This window comes from Procambarus clarkii, chromosome 55 (genome assembly GCF_040958095.1).
Source record: "Procambarus clarkii isolate CNS0578487 chromosome 55, FALCON_Pclarkii_2.0, whole genome shotgun sequence".
NCBI classification, from domain to species: Eukaryota; Metazoa; Arthropoda; class Malacostraca; order Decapoda; family Cambaridae; genus Procambarus; species Procambarus clarkii.
The window spans coordinates 29,201,188-29,227,176 of record NC_091204.1 but is presented as its reverse complement, the minus strand read 5'-3'; the positions used below and the strand labels follow the sequence as shown (position 1 = coordinate 29,227,176).

General features: G+C 43.4%; 1 protein-coding gene across 1 annotated transcript in view; it reads left to right on the top strand.

The window, feature by feature from the left end:
• The first annotated feature begins 1,673 nt into the window (after nt 1–1,673).
• The window catches only part of LOC123768358 (uncharacterized), a 47,663-nt gene continuing 23,347 nt past the window's right edge, over nt 1,674–25,989 (top strand). Inside the window, exons 1-2 of the mRNA XM_069305572.1 lie at nt 1,674–1,903; nt 13,050–13,120. Of these exons, the coding sequence (XP_069161673.1) occupies nt 13,115–13,120 (6 nt within the window). The 5' untranslated portion in view covers nt 1,674–1,903; nt 13,050–13,114. The remainder of the gene's footprint in view (nt 1,904–13,049; nt 13,121–25,989) is intronic.

Genomic DNA, 25,989 nt, shown 5'->3' with positions numbered 1-25,989 from the left:
GTGTTGATATGGTCTGTCTGCTCCTTTGTATTTAGTGGCCCATTTCAAGTCCACTTTCTCTAGAATCTTGGCCAGATTATCCGTCCATGCACTTGTTCTTTATTGAAGGTTTCTCTGAAGCGATCTGTGTATGCTGTCTTTGATTGGCAGTCTGGCGATGGTTCCAACAAGTTTTGCTGTTATGGCGGCTATCCTTTGTTTGATCATGTTTTCTAAGGCTGGTAAGTTGGTTTCCATTCTTAGATTCTCTCGACGCGTCCATATAGGTGATCCCAGCATTGTTCTGAGACCATCATAATAAGGGATTGATTGATAAAGATTAAGCCACCCAAGAGGTGGCACGGGCATGAATAACCCATAAATAATAAGGAAATTTGTTGTTGTTTCAGATTTAGCTACTCAGAACGAAGTGTCCATGTAGCACAGGCTATGGTGAGCCCGTAATTGAGTTCGGTTATTCGCGATAACCTTGTTTCTGTGACATTTGGGTCTAGGTTTAAAATGGAGGAGGGGATTCCTCCTTTTTCCCTGTTTGTTTATCACTTCTGTTTTAGTGCACTGGTTTTAGTCTCGTTTTATTAACGTTATCTTGGTGGCGGATGTAGATGCACCTGTACAACTCTACGCTCCCAATACATACACTTTACCATACACCTTTACTTGCACCTCAATATACACATCTGCACACATGCTACACAGCCCCCCCCCCCCTATACTAAACCATACCCCCCCCCATTCATCACACGGAGACTCTGATCTGAAACTTTTCTTTGACAGATGTTATAGAACTCACTATCACCACACCAGAAATAAATATCTCTTTGATATCTCCAGAGTCAAACTAACTCTGTATAAACACTTTACGCAAATAAAGGGACATAGTCTATGAACTCACTCCCTAATGAATTAAAAAGCTGTGCATCCTACCGCTTATTCAAAAGTACCACCAAAAAGTACCTAATTTCATCTTCATAGTTTTCTACCTAGTGCTTCACACTCGCACTGTATCTTGTGCTGCCCCAAAATATGTGTCTAAGCCATATAACTTCACCGTTGTATCTTGTGCTGCCCCAAAATATGTGTCTAAGCCATATAACTTCACTGTTGTATCTTGTGCTGCCCCAAAATATGTGTCTAAGCCATATAACTTCACCGTTGTATCTTGCCATCATCTTATCATGGTTATGTTGAACGCAAATTTTACTACAATGTACCTAATAATAATCCTCAAATTTCCTTACAATGTAACTATTAACTTTTCTCAATTTAGCTACAATTTACCTACTTAAAATTATCTGTTAGATTAAGGACCTGCCCGAGACGCTATGTGTGCTAGTGGCTTTACATGAATGTAAAAACATCAATGTTATGTACTCTCATAAACCTATTGTACCTTCTTGTATATATATAAATAAATAAACAAACTCCTGTGTATATAAATAAAGACAATTAAAAAGTCAGTTTCGGCAGAGATCAGTAACCAAAGAAAATGTACGGAGCAAGATGGCGAGCGAGTGACGTCATCACAACAAAAGCCAAGCTGCTACACGAGGTGTAGACGACGACCCGTGAGATAACACTGCCACGCCTCAACTGATAACAATGTCGCCACGCAATCACTACCAACACGATAACAACTCTGATAAGAAATGCAGCTACCATCATGAAGAAGATAACACTGACGCTCCTCACTGTCTTAGAGACGGTCACCTGTGTCCACAATACCCGCCAAATTGTCCCTCCCACAGTACTCTCAGGACACTTATGGCAGTGTAAGTGTGTGGTGAGGCCACACCACTGAAGACATTGAGGATATATACCACGAGGGAGAGACAAAACTGTTGAAGGAAGGAGTCACTGGCTCCACCTGACCACCTTGTTCCTCGCACTCTCATCATCCTCCGTAAGTACTGGAGTACTTTCTGCTCCACCATTGTCTTACATAGGCCTATACACCCCATAGTTTGGGGTGTGGACATGGGTGTATGGAACTGCTGGGTTGTGGACTAAGGCCTGTGGAATTGTTGGGGGTGTGGACATGGGCCTTTGGAATTGTTGGGGTGAATCATATGTTCAGGTGTGGATATAGGCCTTTTGAATGGTTTTGTTGGGGACTGGTATTGTTGGGGTGTGCACCCAGGCCTATGGAATTGTTCAGTGTGGACATAGGCCTCGATAATTTTTGGGGTATGGACATATGCCTTTGGAATTGTTAGGGATGAATTATATGCTTATGCCATTGTTGGGGTGTGAATATTAGCCTATAGAATAATAATACTAATAATGTTTATTCAAAATAATGTGTGTGAACAAAGAACGTAAGAATAATGTACAATTGGAAGGACAGGAGTTACACTTACTACTTATAATGAAGCCACTATCACACAAAACATTTTGGGCAAAACTTAAAATAATATAGATTTTTTTTTAACTAATTAGATGTGAGGGGGGGGGTGGGGGTATATACCCACACGTTATATATAACGTGTGTGTGTGTGTGTGTGTAGTGTAATACCAGCAAAAACTGCATATTGAGAGAAGGATTCTTGCTGAGTAAGGTGACGTCGTTTGCTTGCTTGTGTGCTGACACTAAGCTGTTTGGACACCATACCAGCTTAAATTAGTGGTTCATTATGGTGAAGGTTTGAAGTCAAAGTGAAAGCAACATGTGAGTCATAAACACTCACCCACCACGTTACTGTAAGCAACATGTGAGTCATAAACACTCACCCACCACGTTACTGTAAGTAACATGTGAGTCATAAACACTCACCCACCACGTTACTGTAAGCAACATGTGAGTCATAAACACTCACCCACCACGTTACTGTAAGTAACATGTGAGTCATAAACACTCACCACCACGTTACTGTAAGTAACATGTGAGTCATAAACACTCACCCACCACGTTACTGTAAGTAACATGTGAGTCATAAACACTCGCCTACCATTACACTGTAAGCAACAAATGGTATTTGTGGAGACTGAAAGTTGGAGCTGCGGACTTGAGCCTCCCATTAACTCTTCGACTCATCAGTGAAAAAGAGAGAGTTGCCAAAGGAATGGAAGACAGCCAATGTAGTGCCAATGTGCCAGAATGAAAGGACACAGGAGCCACTAAACTACACAGTAGCTTCATTATCCACCATTCTCAGTTAGGCGCTAGAGAAGCTTGCAAGGAAACGTCTCCTGGAACACTTAAAAATTAAGATTTCTCTCAAAGCACCTGCAGCATAGATTCAGTTAAACAAGATAATGCCCTACGTGTTTGTGTTTTGTTTAAATATAAATGATAAAACTAAGGGAAGAAGCGTGTTTATGACTCACATGTTGCTTACAGTAGTGTGGTGGGTGAGTGTTTATGACTCGCATGTTGCTTACAGTAACGTGGTGGGTGAGTGTTTATGACTCGCATGTTACTTACAGTAACGTGGTGGGTGAGTGTTCATGACTCACATGTTACTTACAGTAACGTGGTGGGTGAGTGTTCATGACAGGGAAAGTTGTTTATTTTTCAACTCTACACTTTCCTTGTAGCTGCCTGTATTTTCATTGATAGCCAGCCTGCAGGCTAGCCAGCCTGTGGTCAATCCCCGTGCCCATGACGTTTGTACGTTCACTGTGCTTGCTGCCGTCTTTGGCACCATGTCCTGGGCTGGCATTCGGGCGCGGGGCTTTTGGCGGTCGTACAGGGTCCTGGCTGTGTTACGTACTCGTAGCTGAATACGTATATAAATTTAAAATAACTTGTTTTGTTCCATTATATCATTGCCTGTATATGTACACACATTGTGTTTTTTGTAAATTATCGTGTGGTGTGGCAGCGTCAGTGGGGACAGGAGCGCGGTTGCTTTGCACACGTCTAATACCTGTTAGATTCGGGAAGTTGGACCTGTTCAGTTGGGAGTTACAGATGTCACTTTTATTTAGTTTATATAATTGTTTATTTTCTGCAATTAAACAGGTGGCATTGTACTTATATATTTTGTAAGTAACTATTATCTGTAATTTGCATTCTTGTGTGTTTTGAGAACAAGTGGTTGTTCAATTAGTTTTAAATATTAAAAAATCTTTAGTTTCCATCCCTCATCCTGGGTGAGGCAGAGGAGGGGAGGATTATGGGTAGCGACAGAGCGAGAGTTCAGTAGCTGATACGGGCCAAGGGAGCTCACACCTTTGTAGAGTTAAGTCTTTAACATTCATGTTGTGCCATATTTTATTATGTTATATTAAGTGTAATGACAATATTTTTTTGGTTTGTTGTATAAGTTAACTTTACCATCTGTGTTTTTATATTATACTGTCTTGAATATATCTATAAGTTTTTGTATCTATTCTTCAGTCCTAAAGGAAGATTTTTATTTATGTGCTCATTACTTATCAAGGGGTTATACTGGTGACCCGCTCTTGAGAACAGCAGTTTTCTCGTATCCCTAGACGTAATTAAAGCTTGGCTGCTGTAGGGTCACGAGCCGTAACGAACGATAGGTAACAAAGATTTATGGGGGCCTGTGCCGGGAAATATTGTTCCCACTTAACCTTAACTATGCTAATCTAACCTTGCCTTCCTAGGTACCAGTGTGTTAAGTGTCTGTGTGTTTCTTAAGAACTATTCCATGTGCCAAGCAAGCCTTCCTGTGTGTCAAGTAACAACGTTTCACGATTTTGAGGTAAGTCATCCTATATATTTTGTTTGTGCAGTGAGGCCAAGCAAATTTTCAGTGTGGTGACAATTTTACAGTGAAGTGTAGTGCAGTGCCATTGTTTTTAATTATTGTTGTGAATAAAGTGCCAAGTGTTAGTAACGATGGAGGAGAAAGTTGCATCGTTGGTGGCTCACCCAGACTTTGAAGGGATTCAGAGCCTTAAAAAGACTGAGTTAATACAAATGGCAAATCATTTGGAATTGACCGCCAACAATAGAATGGTTAAAGCTCAAATATTGAAAGTCATTGTGACACATTTTGTTAAGAATGGAGAGTTAGATGAAGAAATTCTAGAAGAGTTAAGAGAGGAGTCGAGTGATCAGATGACGTTAAAGCGTCTTGAGTTAGAAGCGCAAATAGCCAATGCTAAGCTTGATGCTCAAAAAGAACAGAGAATATTAGAACTTGAAGCTCAAAAGGAACAAACTAGGCAATTAGAGATTCAACAACAAATGGCTGACACTAACTTCAGGCTTGAAACACAGCGTATGGCAGCTGGGCATGGAAATACTAGTAATGTTTCAATAAATAGTGATAATAATCCCATCAGGATGAATAAGTATATAGTTACCCAAGTTTAATGAGGAGAATCCTGAGGTTTTCTTTGCCCATTTTTATAAAATTGCCATCAGTATGAACTGGCCAAGGGATCAGTGGGTAGCCATTATGCAGTCTCAATTTAAGGGGCGTAGTCAGGAGGTTTTTACATCCCTACCTGACGCTCATAGCTTTGATTACGAATTTGTAAAGAAAAGCATCTTAAATGCATATCAAATAAATCCAGAGGCACACAGGCAAAAGTTTAGGAACCTAAGGAGGATAAGTGATCAGACAATAGCAGATTTTACTCGTCAGAAGTCGAATTTTTGCAACAGATGGCTAAAGTCACTTTCAGTCACTGACTTTGATGCTTTAAAGAATCTTCTTATCATGGAAGAAGTATTGTCATGTCTCCCAGACAAGTTGTCTACTTTTATGGTAGAACACAAGAATGTAACAGACATTTATGAGCTGTCAAAGCTCGCGGATGAGCATGAGTTGTTGACTAAGGCCCAGTTTACGGCCACTTCACCTAAGTCTAGTCGTAGAGTAAATTATAATGCTCACCGAACTCCTTATCAGAATCCATCCAGTCCTAGTGCTCCAGTTACTCCCATGAGCTCTTCTCTTACAAAACCTAATCCTGCTACTTCATTGTCAGGAATGTCAAATAATAATAAGGTTATTTCTAAACCTACAGTTGGTTCTATCAGTGTGTCCACTGTAAGGTCCTGTTCCCATTGTAAGAGAAAAGGCCATGGAATTAATTCCTGTTTTATATTGCACCCTGAGTTACAACCAACTGGTCTCATTTATTGTAGAGGTGTGCAAAATAAACTTACTAATAAACATGTAACTGTAAACCCCAATTGGGTGAAACAGTATTCACCATATATGTCTTCAGGTGAAGTTTTGTGTATTAATGGGAAGTGGAAGCCAGTGGTTATTCTTCGTGATACAGGTGCTTCCCAAACCATAATTTCATCCAGTATTCTTTCTGATGTTTAAAAGAGAGAGACTGGAAAGTTTGTTGTTCTTCAGAGTGTTGCAGGATGTAAAACTGTACCTCTAATAGACATTAATTTCAGATCCACCATTACACCAAGTTTATGCACTGTGGGTGTTAGTACACTGTTGCCCATCCCAGGTGTGGATGTTATATTGGGTAATGATGTGGCCATAAATCATGTTGTGGGTGAGATTGATCCCCGTTTGTGTAAACAGCCAGTTGCAGACCATGTTTATTCTGCCTGTGCTGAAGTTAGTTCTATGAATGAACCTGTTGTAGAAGATGGTTTTGTCCATTCTACCTGTGCTGATGTCGGTACTATTATAAATCCAGTTGTCAGTTCTGATGTTGTTACTCAAGCATTTGTTCCAGTACCCCTTCAGTGGAGAAGTGGGATGTGGTTGTTCCAGATTCCTGTGTGGCCGATTTAGTTGTTGAGAGTAAGCCTGATACTATGACTCTGCTTTATTCCAATAAATTGGGAAAGGATGTCCATGTACCATTGTCTTGCCCGCTCACTACGAACGTTGTGCCAGGAGTTGAGAGAAACTTAAAAGCCACGACTCTGTATTCTAGCCAAGTGAATGGTTTAGGACAAGATGTCGGGTTGGCAGAAGTATTCCCGCTCACTCCAAGTTTAGAATCGGTTGTCGAGAGTAAGTCTGTTGTAGAGGCCCCGCCTCACCCTAGTCAAGGTGATATAATAGGGGAGGAGGTCAAACTACCTGTTACTTGCCCGCTCGTTTCAGATTCCCTTAATTTATGTGCATTGAGTAGAACTGACCCTAAGATTTCAGAGAGAAGCAAGGAGACAGTCTGTACTGTAGATCCAGTTTTGGAGAGCGTGGGAAAGCAGCCAGAGGATCAGCTTCTGTTGAGTAGATGGAGACTCATTGAGCCTCCCTCTTCAGTTGTCTGTGAGGATGTGACCCAACTTAGTAGTGTTATTATTGATTGTGAGCAGACAGTACTCCAAGCAGCTCCAGAAGTCATGGGAGGAAATTTTGGTAAAATCATTAAGAGTGGTAAAGTAGCATTTGGATCTAAGTTGCGGAGTTGTGATTCTTATTCCATGTGGAGTAAGTATTTCTCATTGTGTACATTGAGTCAGTGTGTGTAGGATGTTGAAATCTACTTTTATTCTGCAGGAGCCATTTTCTTGTGAAGTAATGGACTGTGGGACATCTTTGTCAAGCCTTGTGGTGGAGCAGAGAGAGTTTACTCAAGTAGGTTGTGCAACCAGTAGTTCTGAGGAAGTGGTGAGTTATGCTAGAGCAGTGTCTCTATATTCAGATCCAGTTAATTTTGATGCACGAGTGATAAAAGTGTATGTTCCACTCCAGTGTGGTGTTGACTTTCAGAGTCATATTGGAGTTGACTTTCAGAGTCATATTGTGGGTGAAGGATTAAATCATACTGGGGAGCAGATGTTTGAGGCTCCAGGTGTGTATTTCAAGTTGGGGGATAAGGTTATCCTACCTAGTGTTAATCATTGTGAAGGGTTTCAGATTGTCCTTGGGTGTTTCCCAGGTAATCTGCTGTTCATCTTCAAGATGTTAAGACCCTTAAACCTCTTGGTTGATTGGTTGTCATCAGACGTAAATCACTTGGGAAGTGATGGTGAGGGTTGTAAAGTTTCCGGCATGTTTTATTTAGTCTTTTGGCAGACTAGACGGTTGATGGAAGTGTGTGTGGTGTTCAAGTTCACCATCAGAGGGTGTGAACTTGTCTTCGGAGTTCTGATTGAGATATGGTGCCTAGGCATATGCCTGTTTTCTTTCACTGATCGTTATGACAGAGTTATGAGGAAATTGATTTCTGTGTTCCTTATGGATCATCTGAGTCAGTTCGATCAGGTAGTCTTTGCACTTATCTTGGGTTGTATTTCTTGGTTTGAAGGTCAAAGGTTTGCTAAGTTGGTGTCTTGTGTTTCGGAAGGTTCTATGAATGGGAAAGTCTTATGCATAATTGTGAGGTTTAATGCTAATTTCTCTAATTTTAGTATACATTGTGCGAGAGTATGTGTTCCACAGAGGATCAAGAGTGATGAAGGGCAGATGTCTGTGTCAGAGCATACCCAGGAGACGTCCCAAATCTACTCAACATCCAGTCAGCTTCAATTAAGCAGTTCAGCTCCAGAAAAAGGGAGAAATGGGAAATGGAGCCTGTCTTGGAAAAATTCACCATGTGGAAAAGGGATCACATGGAAATATGGGACTGATCTTAGAGGAAGAGTAGAAACAAATGAAAAGCTAAATTGCCATGATAACTGTGTGAAAGCAGCTACCTTTATTGACAATTCTATTCATGCTACTAATGATACTGTTGTAGATAGGAGTGTGAAATATGATCTGAAACAAAGTGAAATAAATGAGATAGTACCTTGGAGAGATAAATTTGCATACTCCAGTGACACATGTGTAGAACATAGTCATAAGACTGAACTTTCTGAGTTTCCTGTAAGACTATATTTAGAGTGTTTTCATTTTTGTCCAGAAATGTGTTCTTGTTACTTTTACATGTTTGGTGTAATTAATACCATAAATCTCAAGTGTCATACATTTTACTTTGAAAAAATGCCATTGATCTTCAATCTATTGCATTTTTTTTCTTGGAGGTGGAAGTGTTACGTACTCGTAGCTGAATACGTATATAAATTTAAAATAACTTGTTTTGTTCCATTATATCATTGCCTGTATATGTACACACATTGTGTTTTTGTAAATTATCGTGTGGTGTGGCAGCGTCAGTGGGGACAGGAGCGCGGTTGCTTTGCACACGTCTAATACCTGTTAGATTCGGGAAGTTGGACCTGTTCAGTTGGGAGTTACAGATGTCACTTTTATTTAGTTTATATAATTGTTTATTTTCTGCAATTAAACAGGTGGCATTGTACTTATATATTTTGTAAGTAACTATTATCTGTAATTTGCATTCTTGTGTGTTTTGAGAACAAGTGGTTGTTCAATTAGTTTTAAATATTAAAAAATCTTTAGTTTCCATCCCTCATCCTGGGTGAGGCAGAGGAGGGGAGGATTATGGGTAGCGACAGAGCGAGAGTTCAGTAGCTGATACGGGCCAAGGGAGCTCACACCTTTGTAGAGTTAAGTCTGTAACATTCATGTTGTGCCATATTTTATTATGTTATATTAAGTGTAATGACAATATTTTTTTGGTTTGTTGTATAAGTTAACTTTACCATCTGTGTTTTTATATTATACTGTCTTGAATATATCTATATAAGTTTTTGTATCTATTCTTCAGTCCTAAAGGAAGATTTTTATTTATGTGCTCATTACTTATCAAGGGGTTATACTGGTGACCCGCTCTTGAGAACAGCAGTTTTCTCGTATCCCTAGACGTAATTAAAGCTTGGCTGCTGTAGGGTCACGAGCCGTAACGAACGATAGGTAACAGGCTGCTCGTTACCTCGTGCACGTCCCTGGGCCTAGTCGGGGCTGTGTCGTCTTCGGTCGGTGGTTGCAGCAAGTTGTCTCGACTTTGAGTTGTGGAGTGAACAACGACCGCCTCCCGGGTAAGTCCTTACGTTCTTCCTCTGTGGGTAGTTAGCTCCGGGGAGCCGAAGGGGGTCCCCCCAGAAAACCAGCGTTGAATGTAATGAAACGCCATTTTCTGGGTGAGACCTGGAGGCTCCCCCGGCATCCCTCCCTCCCCCCGGTCGGCGTTTTTTTCGTGTTTTTTGACATCCAGCCTCAGAACTGACTGGTGGATAGCAGGCGTGAGGGGTCTGGGGCTTCCCCCTCCAGGGGACGGGGGAGCTGTGCGACAGCGGCTCGGCGACGTGTGACGTCATGATCGTTTGTTCGTTTCTTTTAGGAGAGTTCAATCCACTTGTTTGGCTTTTGGTAGCAATAATTTCACCAGAATAGGGGTTTGTTTTGGGATGCTTACCTTTCTGGGTGCCTGACCCGGTCGATGGCAGACATAGAATGCTTCCAACCACACGGGGGTTTCTAAAGGCCATTGCTCCCCATGCTTCTCTGAGGGGGCCAGGTTCTGGCTCGTGGTCCCCAGTAGACCCACAGAACTCCATACACATGACTGATGCCAATGTCTGACATTAGCATATCAGCCTAGTAAGCTCCGGGGAGCCTCCGGGTATCACCCAGAAAATGGCGTTTCATTACATTCAACGCTGTTTTTATTGGGGGGGGGCGTGGAACGGATTAATTAAACTTACATTATTTCTTATGGGAAAATTTGTTTTGTTGCCGAATTTTTGGTTGACGCAGAGTCTCTGGGAATGGATTACGATCGTAAATGAAGGTACCACTGTATTTGAATTTTATTCATGTAGTAAACATTATATTCCACAATATGCCATGTTTAATACTATAGAACATTTTATTTAGCGTACAAAGGGACTTATGGCAAGCAGGTGTTTTTTGTGTATGTTAATTATGTTATGTATGTTATTATGTTACTGTGTATGTAAATTGTCGGATAGTTTCTTCCTCGCCCTGCCCTAGTTACTCTGTATTATTATAATGATATTAATAACTATATTATTATAATAATAATTTTAATACGACTTGTTGTAATTAATAATTATTACTCTTCCTTCTGGTGGGTCATGAAGGAAGGTAGCCTCGGGTGTAAGGTGGCGGTGATGAACCCATAGGTGCAGGGTTGGACATCCTCCACCTGGGGCTCAGGGAGCCCAGGCTCTGCTTCAGGAGGCTGGGGTCGTTCTTGCCCCTTGCTGGGCTGGTTCTTCTCCGACCCCGGCGGTCTCCGGGTCTGGAGTCCCTGTGCCCTCTTTTACCAACCTCGAGGTTAACTCCGGAGTTGGAGTCTCTCGTCCTGACAGTTCATGCGACGGCGCTGGAACCAATCGTATTGGCGTTTGCCTTTCCATTGGAGACTTTCGGCGCCTGCTGCTTGGATAACAGTTTCTCCAGCATATCAACCTACCCTGGCTTTGTGCCCTGGAGAGGCCACTCCAGACCTACAAGCAGAGCACAACTCAATAGTCTCCTGAGACTGATGGATGCCTACTATTATGTAAATTATGTTGTGTAAATGATGTAAATTATGAATGAATGAATGATGACATAAAATGTTTCAAACATTTTCATTAATCAAAGAGTTGCTACATTCTGTTTTCTAGTTTATTCTTTATATGCTTTTGTCTTTTATATTTGTTTTATTATACATTTAAATAGATGTTTATACACTCATAAATACACATTTACACCAGTAAATTACATTTTTAAATGTTAAATTTGTCGATGTTTAACATTTAAAAGATTTGGTATATCCAACTTTCTGATATGAAGGAAATGTTTGAAATTATATGGAGAGAGAGAGAATGTATGAGAGTCACTCCAGGAAAATTCAAGCTAACGTATGATAGTGTATTATTTGTAGGTAAAATACATTTGAATTTCCAAGTGGTCAGTGAATCACATTTCAAGAGTCTTCTCTATACTTTATTTGTTAGGTTTATTTTATTTAAATTTGTGATTTCAAATATGTAAATCGTGGTGTTTTCCCGTCTACTGTAGAGTTAGTCACATTTTCTCATTACAGAATCCTATATATTTTCTCATAAGATATTTAATTATGAATACCTGAATGTCTTATAAGACATAACTTACACTGGATACCTAACATGTGATCGCGCTTCCCTCCGTTAATTACACCTCTGCCTCTTGCACACTATTACGTGGGTTCTCAATGGTTAAAATAATCTGGCATTATTATGAGTGTTTTCATATGGAAAGATCAGAAACCTTTCATTCAGTGAGTGTGGCCTGAGTAGGCTTGGCTGATTTATATAAAGTATTTCCAGACGAGAGGCTTAATAATATAAGTGTATGTATGCCTTGTTTTGGACTTGAAATGAAGTATTAGAATAGTTGTAAGCAAGGTTAGTTATTAGTGCTAAATAATATGTAAAAATGACCTAAATATGCTTGATAGAGGTCATATATCCTGGATAATATATTATATATACTGTATGAACTCGATTATCCAGACTATATGGGAAGGACTCCTATCCAGTTAAGCCCGACATCCGTATTAGCCGAGTTTTACCGAGGAAGAATAAATTAACATTCACAATCTTTATGTATCACAGCCAACGTGATTTGATTTTCCACACACACACTATAATTAGTGTGTGGTGCTGGGTGGGTGGTGAGCTGGGTGGGTAGCTGCCTGGCAGGAAGGTGGGCAGGGCAAGTGGGCGGGGAGACAGGTGGGTGAACGGGTGGGCTGGATGGCTGGCAGGAAAGTGGGCTGGATGAATGGATGGCAGGAAGAAGGGTTTGATGGTTGGCAGATGGGTGGAGGAGCAGGTTTGCAGGTGGGTGAACACCCACTCCAGCCTCCCTGCTTGCCCACCCACCCATAGCCTGACTCCCACCTTCCCTGCCAGACAGGGTCCCTCCTTGCCCTCCTTACTCCTGCCCACCATCTTTACTCCTGCCCACCCTCCTTACTCCTGCCCACCCTCTTTACTCCTGCCCACCCTCCTTACTCCTGCCCACCCTCCTTACTCCTGCCCACCCTCCTTACTCCTGCCCACCCTCCTTACTCCTGCCCACCATCTTTACTCCTGCCCACCCTCCTTACTCCTGCCCACCCTCCTTACTCCTGCCCACCCTCCTTACTCCTGCCCACCCTCCTTACTCCTGCCCACCCTCCTTACTTTTGCTCAAAGCATAATACCTAAAAAAAATTATTTAATTTTTCTAAACATTTACTATGTTTTGGTGGGAAAAATTTAGTCATAGAAACCTTAAATTTGTTTTATTTTGCCTTAATAGGTAATACTGCTTCCAGTCTCTGCTCGGCTACCCAGGACGATAGCAAACACAACTCTTGCCCATTAATGATGGTAAGGACAATTTTATTCTTACTGTACTACCAGTGTGTGTGTTTATCATGTTGATGTCGATATCCAGTGATTGTGAGTGTATTAATCATATTGTCATTACCCAGTGATGTTAAGTGCCCTCTGAACTGCACATAGCACCTTGACCCTTTAACAGCACAAATTGTTTGTATACACTTTTGGTCTAACTGCCTGCACATCGTACATTGTATATATACATGTTAAAGTACCGTGTAAGATTTAAAAGTGTTAAACACAGGGTTCACGCGGCTACACAGGGTTCACGCGGCTACACAGGGTTCATGCGGCTACACAGGGTTCACGCGGCTACACAGGGTACACGCGGCTACACAGGGTTCACGCGGCTACACAGGGTTCACGCGGCTACACAGGGTTCACACAGCTACACAGGGTTCACACAGCTACACAGGGTTCACGCGGCTACACAGGGTTCACACAGCTACACAGGGTTCACACAGCTACACAGGGTTCACGCGGCTACACAGGGTTCACACAGCTACGCAGGGTTCACATAGCTACACAGGGTTCACGCGGCTACACAGGGTTCACACAGCTACACAAGGTTCACGCGGCTACACAGGGTTCACGCGGCTACACAGGGTTCACGCGGCTACACAGGGTTCACACAGCTACACAGGGTTCACGCGGCTACACAGGGTTCACGCGGCTACACAGGGTTCATGCGGCTACACAGGGTTCACGCGGCTACACAGGGTACACGCGGCTACACAGGGTTCACGCGGCTACACAGGGTTCACGCGGCTACACAGGGTTCACACAGCTACACAGGGTTCACACAGCTACACAGGGTTCACGCGGCTACACAGGGTTCACACAGCTACACAGGGTTCACACAGCTACACAGGGTTCACGCGGCTACACAGGGTTCACACAGCTACACAGGGTTCACATAGCTACACAGGGTTCACGCGGCTACACAGGGTTCACACAGCTACACAAGGTTCACGCGGCTACACAGGGTTCACGCGGCTACACAGGGTTCACGCGGCTACACAGGGTTCACACAGCTACACAGGGTTCACGCGGCTACACAGGGTTCACGCGGCTACACAGGGTTCACGCGGCTACACAGGGTTCACGCGGCTACACAGGGTTCACGCGGCTACACAGGGTTCACGCGGCTACACAGGGTTCACGCGGCTACACAGGGTTCACACAGCTACACAGGGTTCACGCGGCTACACAGGGTTCTCGCAGCTACACAGGGTTCACGGGGCTACACAGGGTTCACGTGGCTACACAGGGTTCACACAGCTACACAGGGTTCACGCGGCTTGTTATGACCCTGGGTTCTCCAGTGGAAACCAGAGGTCAAAATTGAGCTATTAAACTTCCTGGTAGTACAGTTGGGCATCTCGAATAGCAATTGTTTGTATCTTCCCTGCCAGACGTAAGACTATTATTGTTTCTCAAAGAGCATTTAAAGACTGAGCTGGGGGTTGATTATTAAATAATAACATAGGCACCAACTTTGCTTACTAATACTTTCTAATCATTCATAAAGTAACAATACGTTGCATAGGGGAAGATCTTTAATGTGCTTAGCTGCACGATCAATTAGGCTCCTCCCGGCACCACGACATGAGGGAGGCAGCTGGTGGCTAGCTCGTTCTTCTCTCTGGCTGGTGTGTGCGGATAAGACCTACTCTGTGGCTGTATCCCTACTCTTCTCCCTTCTCCTCTTACTTATTTCCCTTACCTGAAGTCCCTGTATCCTTAAGCTAAGTACGGGGCATCAGTAAGTGTACCTACTCTGGTAGTAACTATTGGTGAGACCTGGGAACGGTTGTGTGCTAGCCTAGGGTCCAGCTCATCTAGCAAAGGACATTCTTGCACTGACTGGACACCCAGCTGGATCCCTTCACGATTAAGGTTAGTGTGGCCTTGTGTTAGGGGCCGTGCAAATTTTTGTTTTTTTCCAATTTTTATTTTTTAATTTTTTCTTTGGCTGGGAGCTAAAATTATTAGTGATGTCTTTTGAAATGCAGGAACTGGCAAGGGAGCCTTCAGTGGTAGAGATAAAGAAACTTAAAAAGTCTAATTTAGTATTGTTAGGCCAGGAATTTGGCCTAGAATTAAATGTCGCAGATAAAAAGTGGACTTTGGTAAATGAAATATTAGAACATTGTATTGATGAACAACTATTGGCAAGTGATACACCTTTATGCCAGCCTAGCCAAGCAGAAAGTGCAACTCATAGGGAAAGTGAATTAGCTTTAGAGTTAGCAAAAATAAAATTAGAGGAGCAAAAACTCAAAACCGAGGAGGCTAGAATTAGAGCGAATGCCACTGGACCTCCACCTGCCGGGGATTCAAACCCCAGGCATTATGAGAAAAAGCATAATTTGCCTGAATTTTCCGAGTCTGACCCTGAAAGGTTTTTCAACCATTTTCAGAGAGTGGCCACGTCCATGAACTGGCCAAAGGAAGAATGGGTGAAAATCCTACAGGGAAGACTTAGGGGTAAAGCACAAGATATTTTTATAAACATGCCTGACGACGAGTGTTTCGAATATGATAAAGTCAGGGAATGTATTTTGCGGGCATATGAAATTACTCCTGAAGCTCACCGCCAAGTTTATCGTAACCTTAGGCCTACTCACAACCAACCGCTCACTGAATTTGTGAATGATCAAATTCGATTATTTGATAGATGGATTCGCTCGGCGAAAGCCGAAACATACGAGGCTCTCAGGAACTTAATTTTAATGGAGCATTTTATAGATATTATGTCAGAGAATGTTTCCCAGTATATTAGAGGAAGGATTGAGTTAAATTCTAAAATAGGGGATTTGGCCAAGTTGGCAGAAAACTACCAATTGGCGGGCAAAAGGCCCAATAAAAATAATTATACCCCACAGAGTAGCAAACCTTATACCCACAGCCAGTCCAGATCAGCTCATTCTAACCCTTTACCTAATGCACCTTCTGTTTCAGACATAACTAACCCTGTTAAAGTGTCTAGCCCAACGGCACCTAAAGGTGAACCGAAGGGTAATTCTGTTAGTAATGTCTCTTCTCCCCGACGTTTTTGTGGTCACTGTAATCGTCCAAACCACACTATTAGCCGTTGTTGGCAACTGCACCCTGAAAAAAGACCCAATGCTCTAGTTGTGACACAGGGCTTGAGGCTTTCAGAAGGGTTAGGGAGTAAGACCTCCAACCCACAGTGGTTGGACTTGCTTACCCCATTCTTATCGAAAGGGAGACTACTTTTGTCTGAGGGTTCTTCCTGGAAGGACGTGGTGATCTTCCGAGACACCGGTGCCATCCAGACTTTAATTTTAGAGAGTGCATTGCAAGGTGCCAACACTCTCGACACTGGAGAGGTGGTACTGGTCGAGGGTGTCACTAGTGATACTCGAGCCGTACCCCTCCATAAGGTTACCCTGGAATCTGATTTCCACAAGGTTGTTTATACAGTCGGAGTCACTTCATACCTACCTTTCCCTAATGTTGATGTAATAGTTGGTAATGATTTAGCAGGGGATAAGGTAGGGGACTCCAGACTGCCTATTATGTTGCCTACCCCTAAGGTTTGCCTGGATCCACCCGCCTCAGAGGATAATGTTGTGTACCCTGCGTGCGCGGTGACCAGGTCTATGGGACTTAAATGTAAGGGCAGCCCTGTGCTTGCCAAGGTGGTAAATCCCGAGGTCACGAGGAGCTTTCCGAGTGGTGAAAACCAAGTGGACCTCGCGGACACATTCATGGCCCGACTCGATGACGTGGCCGAGGACATTGTGGAGAGCCTGCCACCGCCATCTACAGAGAGTAGTGGGGAGGTGGAGGAGAACGCTGTTGAGCCTCGGCCAATGGCATCTGACCAAGGCCTAGATGCCTCCTTGAGTGAGTTACAGAAAGCTGACCCCACTCTTGCAGATTGTCATGAGACAGCTGTCTCTATGGAGGAAATTGTAGACGCAGCAACTGGGTACTACTACAATGATCGGATTTTGATGAGAAAATGGAGACCACAGAGTGCTCCCTTGTCAAATGAGTGGGAAGTAGTCCACCAGGTTATGTTGCCGACCTGCTATAGAGAAAGAGTTTTGGCAGCTGCTCATGATGATCCTATGGGGGGACATCAAGGTATTAATATTACGTATCACAAAATTTTAAAGTATTTTTTCTGGCCCAAGCTGAAAAGCGATGTGGCAAAATTTTGTAATGCGTGTATTGTTTGTCAACTGGTTGGGAAACCAAACCAGACTCCACCTAAAGCTCCTCTAAGGCCTATTGTCGTGCCAGAGGAACCATTTTCTCATGTGGTAATGGACTGTGTTGGACCATTACCTAGAACTAAGTCTGGTAATATTTACCTAATCACGATGATGTGTATCACTACTCGTTACCCAGAGGCTTTTGCTGTAAGGAACATCCGAGCAAAAACTGTTGTTGCTCATATGTTGCAATTTTTTTCCACTTTTGGACTGCCTCGGGTCATGCAAACTGACAATGGTACTAATTTTAAGTCTGATGTTTTCGAGCAATTTTGTAAGGAACATGGAATAACTCATAAGGTTTCCAGCCCATACCATCCACAGAGTCAGGGGGTAATTGAACGTTTCCATCTAACTCTGAAGCAGATGTTGAAGACATCGTGCGAGAGTTCCCTCACCTTCTGGGATGAGAATTTACCGTATGTTTTGTTTGCGGCTAGAGAGGGATTACAAAGTTCACTGGGCTGTTCTCCTTTTGAGTTAGTCTTTGGCCATAAAGTTCGTGGACCCTTGCAAATGTTACAGGAGAATCTGTTAGGGAACGTAACGTTATCCGAAGGTTCGGCTTTCTTTGCGCAACACCACCAGAGACTCAAGGACTGCAAGGCGGCTGCATTTAAGTATCTTGGCAAGGCCCAAGAAAAGATGAAAGAACGTAACGATGCTAAATCTAAGTTACGGGTATTTCAGCCTGGCGACCCTGTCCTGGTATTAAAGCCTCGACTAGGGAACACTATGTCCCACAAGTACGAAGGCCCCTACATTGTGACAGAAAAGACTGGGGACCTCACGTACAAAGTGAGGCACTCTGACAAACGTAACCAGGTAATGCTCATACATGTAAATCGACTGAAGAAGTTCCAGGGCCCCAGGCCCATTGCACTAACCAATGTTTCCATTTCCAGTGAGAGAGGGGATGATTGTTCTGGGGATCCAACTAATCTCATTTTCAATAATTCTAGTTCTGTGAATGCTGTGGAGGAACTGTCCCATTTGCAGATGGCCCAACGTGAAGAGGTGCAGTCGTTGGTTGCTGAATTCTCCAGTCTGTTCGGGGATGTCCCGACCCAGACTGATGCCATTTGCCATGATGTCGAATTGACGGACTACACTCCCATTCGCCTTCAACCCTATCGGATGAGTCCAGAAAAGAAGGCCATCGTACGGAAGGAGGTCGACTTCTTGCTCCAGCACGGCCTCATCCGGCCGAGCCAGGGCTCTTGGTGCTCGCCCTGCCTTTTGGTCCCCAAACCAGACGGCTCCTGGCGATTATGCACCGACTATCGGCAGCTCAACAAGGTGACCATTGTGGATGCCTATCCGCTGCCCCTCCTCGAGGACTGCATTGACGAGTTGGGAAATGCCAAGTACGTTTCGAAATTCGACCTCTCGAGGAGGTATTATCAAATCCCACTCACTGAACGTGCTAAACAGCTCACCGCGTTCGTGACACCCGAGGGTGTTTTTGAGTATCAAGTGTTACCGTTCGGCTTGCGTAATGCCCCTGCCACGTTCCAGAGACTCATGAACTCTCTACTCGCTAAGGTTCCAAATTGTCGGGCGTATTTAGATGATATCGTGCTGTTTGACAGTAATTGGGCTGACCACATAGCTAGGTTACGCCAGTTGTTTGCCATCTTGAAAAGGGCAAATCTTACCTTAAATGCTAAAAAGTGTCATTTTGGCCAAGGCACAGTGACGTACCTCGGTTATGAAGTGGGCCAAGGAAAAGTGTTACCTCGGCAAGATAAAATCAGTGCCATTCTGGAGTATCCAGTACTAAAGTCTAAAAAGGACGTTCAAAGATTTATCGGTATGTGTGCGTACTATCGACGTTTTTGTCAGAACTTTTCCAGTGTTGCCACTCCTCTCACAGACTTGTTGCGGAAAGCCGTTAAATTTAAGTGGTCATCAGACTGTGCAGAGGCATTTAAAAATTTGAAATTGATATTAGCTTCCTTCCACAGGGTTCACGTGGCTACACAGGGTTCACACAGCTACACAGGGTTCACGCGGCTACACAGGGTTCACGCGGCTACACAGGGTTCACACAGCTACACAGGGTTCACATAGCTACACAGGGTTCACGCGGCTACACAGGGTTCACACAGCTACACAAGGTTCACACAGCTACACAGGGTTCACGCGGCTACACAGGGTTCACGCGGCTACACAGGGTTCACGCGGCTACACAGGGTTCACACAGCTACACAGGGTTCACGCGGCTACACAGGGTTCACGCGGCTACACAGGGTTCATGCGGCTACACAGGGTTCACGCGGCTACACAGGGTTCACGCGGCTACACAGGGTTCACGCGGCTACACAGGGTTCACGTGGCTACACAGGGTTCACACAGCTACACAGGGTTCACGCGGCTACACAGGGTTCACGTGGCTACACAGGGTTCACGCGGCTACACAGGGTTCACGCGGCTACACAGGGTTCACGTGGCTACACAGGATTCACACAGCTACATAGGGTTCACGCGGCTACACAGGGTTCACGTGGCTGCAGAGGGTTCACATAGCTACACAGGGTTCACGCGGCTACACAGGGTTCACACAGCTACACAGGGTTCACGCGGCTACACAGGGTTCACACAGCTACACAGGGTTCACGCGGCTACACAGGGTTCACGCAGCTACACAGGGTTCACGGGGCTACACAGGGTTCACGTGGCTACACAGGGTTCACGCAGCTACACAGGGTTCACGGGGCTACACAGGGTTCACGTGGCTACACAGGGTTCACACAGCTACACAGGGTTCACGCGGCTACACAGGGTTCACGTGGCTACACAGGGTTCACACAGCTACACAGGGTTCACGCGGCTACACAGGATTCACGCGGCTACACAGGATTCACGCGGCTACACAGGGTTCACGCGGCTGCACAGGGTTCACGCGGCTGCACAGGGTTCACACGGCTACACAGGGTTCACGCGGCTACACAGGGTTCACGCGGCTACACAGGGTTCACGCGGCTACACAGGGTTCACGCGGCTACACAGGGTTCACGCGGCTACACAGGGTTCACGCGGCTACACAGGGTTCACGCGGCTACACAGGGTTCACGCGGCTACACAGGGTTCACGCAGCTACACAGGGTTCACGCGGCTACACAGGGTTCACGCAGCTACACAGGGTTCACACAGCTACACAGGGTTCACGCGGCTACACAGGGTTCACGCGGCTACACAGGGTTCACGCGGCTACACAGGGTTCACGCGGCTACACAGGGTTCACGCAGCTACACAGGGTTCACACAGCTACACAGGGTTCACGTGGCTACACAGGGTTCACGCGGCTACACAGGGTTCACGGGGCTACACAGGGTTCACGCGGCTACACAGGGTTCACGGGGCTACACAGGGTTCACGCGGCTACACAGGGTTCACGGGGCTACACAGGGTTTACGCGGCTACACAGGGTTCACGGGGCTACACAGGGTTCACGGGGCTACACAGGGTTCACGCGGCTACACAGGGTTCACGCGGCTACACAGGGTTCACATCAGCTTCCTCAAGGCTCTAGTAAACAGACGCCATTTAAAGGAAAATCGTGGGCAACATTCCCAGGTGTGAGAGCCTCAGTACTGAGTGAGCCACCAAGGCTGCTGCACGCAGCATGAGCTAACAGCACTGCTGTTCAGCTTGTGACCACAGCATCAACTAAAAAAAAACAAATATATGTAACTGCTATTATTTAGTGATGATATTGTTCGTTATGGTGAACACAAATGTAGATACTTATATATAACGTGTGCATATCTTATCTTGAGGTTATCTTGAGATGATTTCGGGGCTATTAGTGTCCCCGCGGCCCGGTCCTCGACCAGGCCTCCACCCCCAGGTAGCAGCCCGTGACAGCTGACTAACACCCAGGTACCTAATTTACTGCTAGGTAACAGGGGCATAGGGTGAAAAAAACTCTGCCCATTGTTTCTCGCCGGCGCCTGGGATCGAACCCAGGACCACAGGATCACAAGTCCAGCGTGCTGTCCGCTCGGCCGACCGGCTCCCAAATGTAATAATAATAATAATAGTGTAATAACAACAAAAATATTTTTGTATTGTTTAAGGCACTTGTAGGCGTATTGTAGGATTCAAAGCTTGGGTACAAGAATGAGTCTTGAGGACTCCAGTGAGCGTCTGCCAGCTTGCCAGATGGGCGGCCGTGGGAAGGCTCATGTTGAAGGTAACAACCATGTCAGACGTATTGACAGCAAGCTCCCAGTCCCCAGCCAGCTGTGTTGTTGAGAAAACACTCTCTGATGGTGACATACAGGGCATATTGCTGGAAGATAACCATGCCAGTGATATTGATAACACAAATCTGGAAAAAGACCTATCACAGGTGTCTGATACTAGTGATACGGATATTGAAGTGGACGATGTAGAGTGTGTGTACAGTACACAACTCTCACCAGCCCTGCCCTGCCGACCAAGGTCAACACCATCATGCAACTGGAATACAAATAATTAGCTAAGTTAAGACTAAGATTACTATTGCAATACATTAATATCATATGGTAATAATACAAGCTGGGCAAGGATATGAGACATAAACAGGCAAAGAAAAGAGAGAACAAAGTGAGAATTAGAAAAATAATTAAGATTATGAATAAATAAATGGATTCAGATTCAAAATATTTAATAAAATAGTATACATATAATTAATCAAATTATAAATTCAGTAATGTCTTAAGATTGTAATACAGTAATATCATATGGTAATAAGACAAGTTGGATAAGGGTAAGCCATAGAAACAGACACGTATAAGCTGGAGACACTCATGTACTTAAAGTTTAAGAATCCATTAACAATATAGGAATATTATACAACAGATAGAACTAGTAGTTAATGTTAATGGGCAGGTATGTATAAGCGAAAAATTAAATTAATATTTTATAATTCACAAAGTAATGAATTAAAGATTCAGATACATTGACAAATTAAGAGTTGAAGGTTTATAAAATTTTGTGAAATTGAAGTGTTAGTATCAACAGATAAATGGGTAAGATGCAAATATTTTAAGCTAAGAATCAGATAACTAGACATATTAGGCATTCAAAGAATTATTACATTGTATAAAATTGAAGTGCTTGTAGTAACAGTTATAAGAGGGCAAATTACATGTAACTGAAGCCAATAATATAAAAAGGAAGCATTTAGTAACTAAGATACAAATATAAAAAGTCTAAATATAAATATGGTTGGGGAAGGTAAGGCTTGGTCACTCAAGTGTTACTCTCATTAAGGCTTGGTCACTCGTGTGTTACTCTCAGTAAGGCTTGGTCACTCATGTGTTACTCTCAGTAAGGCTTGGTCACTCGTGTGTTACTCTCAGTAAGGCTTGGTCACTCGTGTGTTACTCTCAGTAAGGCTTAGTCACTCATGTGTTACTCTCAGTAAGGCTTGGTCACTCATGTGTTACTCTCAGTAAGGCTTGGTCACTCATGTGTTACTCTCAGTAAGGCTTGGTCACTCATGTGTTACTCTCAACAATAACATTGGAAGTTTGCTGTCTTCCAGTTACATCACAATCAACAAAGAAAACCAGTAATTGTTGGACACTTTTTATTTCATGTCTTTTGCCTGTTCTTTCTTAGCAATGATTGTTCCATTCCTGGTGTAGCACTGCTTGATAAGATTTGGGTTTTATTTGTGAACATGATGCTGTCTGTAGAGGAGGATCAACGCTGCTTGGTAAGACACTCATTAATATAATATGATGCTGTCTGTAGAGGAGGATCAACGCTGCTTGGTAAGGCACTCATTAATATAATATGATGCTGTCTGTAGAGGAGGATCAACGCTGCTTGGTAAGGCACTCATTAATATAATATGATGCAGTCTGTAGAGGAGGATCAACGCTGCTTGGTAAGGCACTCATTAATATAATATGATGCAGTCTGTAGAGGAGGATCAACGCTGCTTGGTAAGGCACTCATTAATATAATATGATGCTGTCTGTAGAGGAGGATCAACGCTGCTTGGTAAGGCACTCATTAATATAATATGATGCTGTCTGTAGAGGAGGATCAACGCTGCTTGGTAAGGCACTCATTAATATAATATGATGCTGTCTGTAGAGGAGGATCAACGCTGCTTGGTAAGACACTCATTAATATAATATGATGCTGTCTGTAGAGAAGGATCAACGCTGCTTGGTAAGGCACTCATTAATATAAAGATTGGTTTTATATTTGTAGCTGCTTGAATAAGGTCTTACTTATCATTGGGATAAGCTAGTTTAGTGAGCATCTGCCTGGTGCTGTGGTGATTGTTTTTATCTATTCTGATAGATTAAATAGTATCAGTAAAGTTTATCTCTGATCTAATCAGTTGATGGCTACACTTGAATAGTTTTGACCTTCTTGTTCTTCAGGCAGTTCAGTATTAAATATATATATATATATATATATATATATATATATATATATATATATATATATATATATATATATATATATATATATATATATATATATATATATATATATATATATATTTAATTAATTAATTAATAATTATCACTTTCACGCTTCGATGTCGCTTTCCAGTGACATCCGTTTTTCTCCTGGGCCGTCTCGGATGACGCGGTCTGAAATCATCCATTAAAATATTTGTTAAAAATTACAATTTTAACTGATCAATCTGGGTGTGGTTTCAAAATGAGCACCTTTAGATTGCACACAATTTGATGCCAAAATGGAAGACGTAACACGAAAATTGATGTCAGAACACTGGAAAAAATATTTAGTATTCTAATATTTCTTTTGTTTTTGGTTATGATGAATTGTTCTAAAATTAATGGTAATTAGTGTACTGTAGTGTATAGGCCGCTCCACATCCCCCTTATCCCCCCAGGTTATCCCTCCCAACGCTCCCCTCTCCCCCAATACCAACCACCCACCCCACCCCTGCCTACACCATGCGCCTCGAGCCACAGCCGTACTGGATTAATATGGTACGGCCCGCGGCCTGGCTTTCATATCCGGACAATTCACTCCTTGTCTGGCTGACTGTCTGGATATTGCAACATTGGCAGCAAGTTAACCGGCCCACGTTTTTATCCGGACAAACACCTGATATGACCTTCCCAACCATGTTAAAGACTGTACCTCTCTCAACCAGTTTAAGATAAAAACGAAGCTATACCTAATAAATTCCCTGTAACCTACCTTACCCTTCTATTGTCAACCAATGTCTGTCTTCTTTTTTTTAAAAGAGCGCTGTTTGTCGACATAATTGTATTTGTGCTGCTTTTTCAGCTATGTTTTCATTTCTTGTTTTCATTCTACTCATTATGCTCAGCTCATTTAAGTTTATCATGCCCGAAACGCTTTGCGTAATAGTGGCTTTAGGCATTGTATGTACTAGCTCTACCTATAAGTCAACCAATCTTTGTAAAAATTTATTGTATGTATGTACCTTACCTAAATAAACATTTTATTTTTTACTTTTTTTTTTTATTCCGGCTACTATGGACATTTTGGCCAGATATTGAGATAACTTTATCCGGTCACGATTTTGACCGTATAAGGGTGTTTTCCGGATATTCAAATCCCGGATAATCGAGTGTCTACAGTAATTATTTTGTGTGACATGGCATTGGAATTGAGTTGTGTTTTTATCATTCCGTAAATTTTGTGAGTATAGATTGTTTTTTTTTGTTTTTTCATTTTGTTTTGTTTTTTAACTGTTTTTCTTATATTTCAGTGATGGGAACATCAGATCATTTGATGTTCCCAATTTTCTAATGGGAACATCAGATCATTTGGAAATGTATCGGATGAGAGAGTAGGGAATGGTGGGGAGGACGAGGGGACGGGAGTGGGGAATAGTGAAGGGGGACGGGGTAATGATGGGAAGGATGAGGGGATGGGGGAGTTGGGGTTGGTGACGTGGGGACCAGGGAATGGAGAATGGTGGGGAGCACAAGGGGACAGGGAAAGTGGGTGATGGTGAAGAGGATGAGGGGACGGGGGAGGGGGAATTGTCGGGTGGATGAGTTGATGGGGGAGTGAGAGATAATTAGGAGGACGAGGGGACGCAGGAGTGAGGAATGGTTGGGAGGATGAGGGGACCGGGGAATGATGGGGAGGACTGGGAGACGGGGGAAGGTTGTTAAGCCAAAACAATGCATGGCCAAGTACAGCTCGTAAGGAATAATGTATATTGGATTAACCCTTAAACTGCGCATGGCGTATATATACGCCCTGAGTAACATGTCCCATGGTGCGCATGGCGTATATATACGCCATAGGGTGCCAGGCCTGATTCAAATGGCCCGCGGCTACACGGGGTTCACAGTAGCTTCCTCAGGGCTCTTGTAAACAGATGCCATTTAAAAAAAAATCGTGGGCAATATTCTCAGGTGTGAGAGGCACAGTACTGTTGGAGCAACCAAGGCCGGCGCACACAGCATGAGCGAACAGCATTGAAGTTCAGCTTGTGACCACAGCATCGCCGAAAAATGTCAAAATAAATATATAATTGTTATTATTTAGCGATGACAATATTACAGATGACCAATGACTGTGATATAAATAACCAGGGTTGTGATAATAGCAGGATTGTTGTAATAATTAGCGCTGTGT